This window comes from Myotis brandtii, unplaced genomic scaffold (genome assembly GCF_000412655.1).
Source record: "Myotis brandtii unplaced genomic scaffold, ASM41265v1 scaffold1423, whole genome shotgun sequence".
Lineage (NCBI taxonomy): Eukaryota > Metazoa > Chordata > Mammalia > Chiroptera > Vespertilionidae > Myotis > Myotis brandtii.
In genome coordinates this window covers 1,080,467-1,082,035 of record NW_005355087.1, presented here as the reverse complement: position 1 = coordinate 1,082,035, position 1,569 = coordinate 1,080,467, and the positions used below count along the sequence as shown (strand labels likewise).

The 1,569-nt window shown below is 39.5% G+C and overlaps 1 protein-coding gene across 1 annotated transcript in view; it reads left to right on the top strand.

Moving 5' to 3' along the window:
* The first annotated feature begins 1,114 nt into the window (after window positions 1-1,114).
* TMEM212 (transmembrane protein 212) overlaps window positions 1,115-1,569 on the top strand; it is a 31,051-nt gene continuing 30,596 nt past the window's right edge. Inside the window, exon 1 of the mRNA XM_014535308.1 lies at window positions 1,115-1,273. Within this exon, the coding sequence (XP_014390794.1) occupies window positions 1,115-1,273 (159 nt within the window). The remainder of the gene's footprint in view (window positions 1,274-1,569) is intronic.

The window sequence follows — 1,569 nt, the reverse complement described above, 5'->3', positions numbered from 1 at the left end:
GGCCCAAGGACACATACCTGGTAATAGCAGAACGAGAACAGGATCCTAGCTCTGTCTGATGTCAAAATCCATGTTCTGAACCACTGCATTTCCACCCATAAAATTATTTTTCATCATTTTATGTAAGAAAAAAGATATTAATATTGAATAGGATAATTATTCTGATAGCTTCAGAATGAAATTGGTGTTTTCAAGATATCTTGGAAGAGACAGTCTAACACGTCTTATCTGTCAAAAGCCCATATGCGCCACTTTCTCAAAGGCAAAAGATGAATTTGGCAATTGCTTAAATGTACATAAGCCTGACTGCTAAATTTTAAAATACGATTCAAGAATAAATGGCAATCAGTATTTTATTCAACTAATAAATTCCTCCCCAAAGTTTATTTTACAAATGCATACATTTCTATCTTTGCACTTGATCATTGAATTATTAATAAAAGGACTAACATGAAGCCAGTTTAGTGAAAACAATGCGGAACTCCAGAAGGAAGCATATGCCTATTTAGGAATAAGTTCATAGTAAAAAATTTTATTACAAAAATAAAAAAATACTTGTAATAGAATTGAACTTTGAAAGGGGGAGAGGTCTTCATTTTTGCTTTAAATCACTTAAATTAAATGGAATGAGAAGTGATCAGAGTGCTTATTTTTCTTTCTTTTGTGGGAAATTGTGCTGGGAATGTGGATCTATTGTGCACAGAGGATGTTGGCTTTATGCTGGAACCACCAGGCAGGTTGAGTTGAGAAACAATTAGCTCAGTCAGCAAGGCTTTGAATCTGATTAAGCCAGGAAGTGGTCACTCCCCGGGACAGGGCAGAATGAAGGGAATGAAGGCAGTAACCCAAAATGAGGACTGATTTCTCTCTCTCTCGCTCTCCCTAAAGTAAACTAGTATGAGAATTTATTTGTCAAATCTATGTCAAAAGATTATTTCATTACGTTTTATTATCAGAGGTCAAACAAATTAGAATCCTGTTTCCAAGTAGATCAACAGTCCACATGTGTCATGGCTACTGTCTCTAAGAAACTTGTGTTTGTTGAGGCCTGACATGCCCTCATGTTTTAGTAACAGAACATATTTGAGATTAAGGACCCAAGTCACAGAGGAAAATGCAGGGCCTATACCAGGCTGCTGGCCGGATTCTCATGACTTTAGGGGCTCTCAGTGTTTTCTCTGGAGTTATTGCTTTCTTCCCAGTCTTTTCTTACAAGCTTTGGTTCACAGGATGGAGTGTCTGGATTGCTTGTCCCATTTGGAATGGAGCTTTGGTAGGTAAACATTTTATTACCTATATTGAGAGATTACAGGAAAAAGGGAGGGAAAGAGGAAACAGAATAACATATTCTTTTTAAGTTTCCCAACAATATGAAAAAGTCAACATTCTACAGAACTCACCTTAGAACATTATTTTCTACAAGATGCCCGGTACACAAAAATTTGTGCACTCGGGGGCGGGGGGGGGGGGGGCCCCCCGCCCGGCCTGTGCCCTCTTGCAGTCTGGGACCCCTCAGGAGATAACGACCTGCTGGCTTAGGCCTGCTCCTGGGTGGCAGAGGGCAGGCCC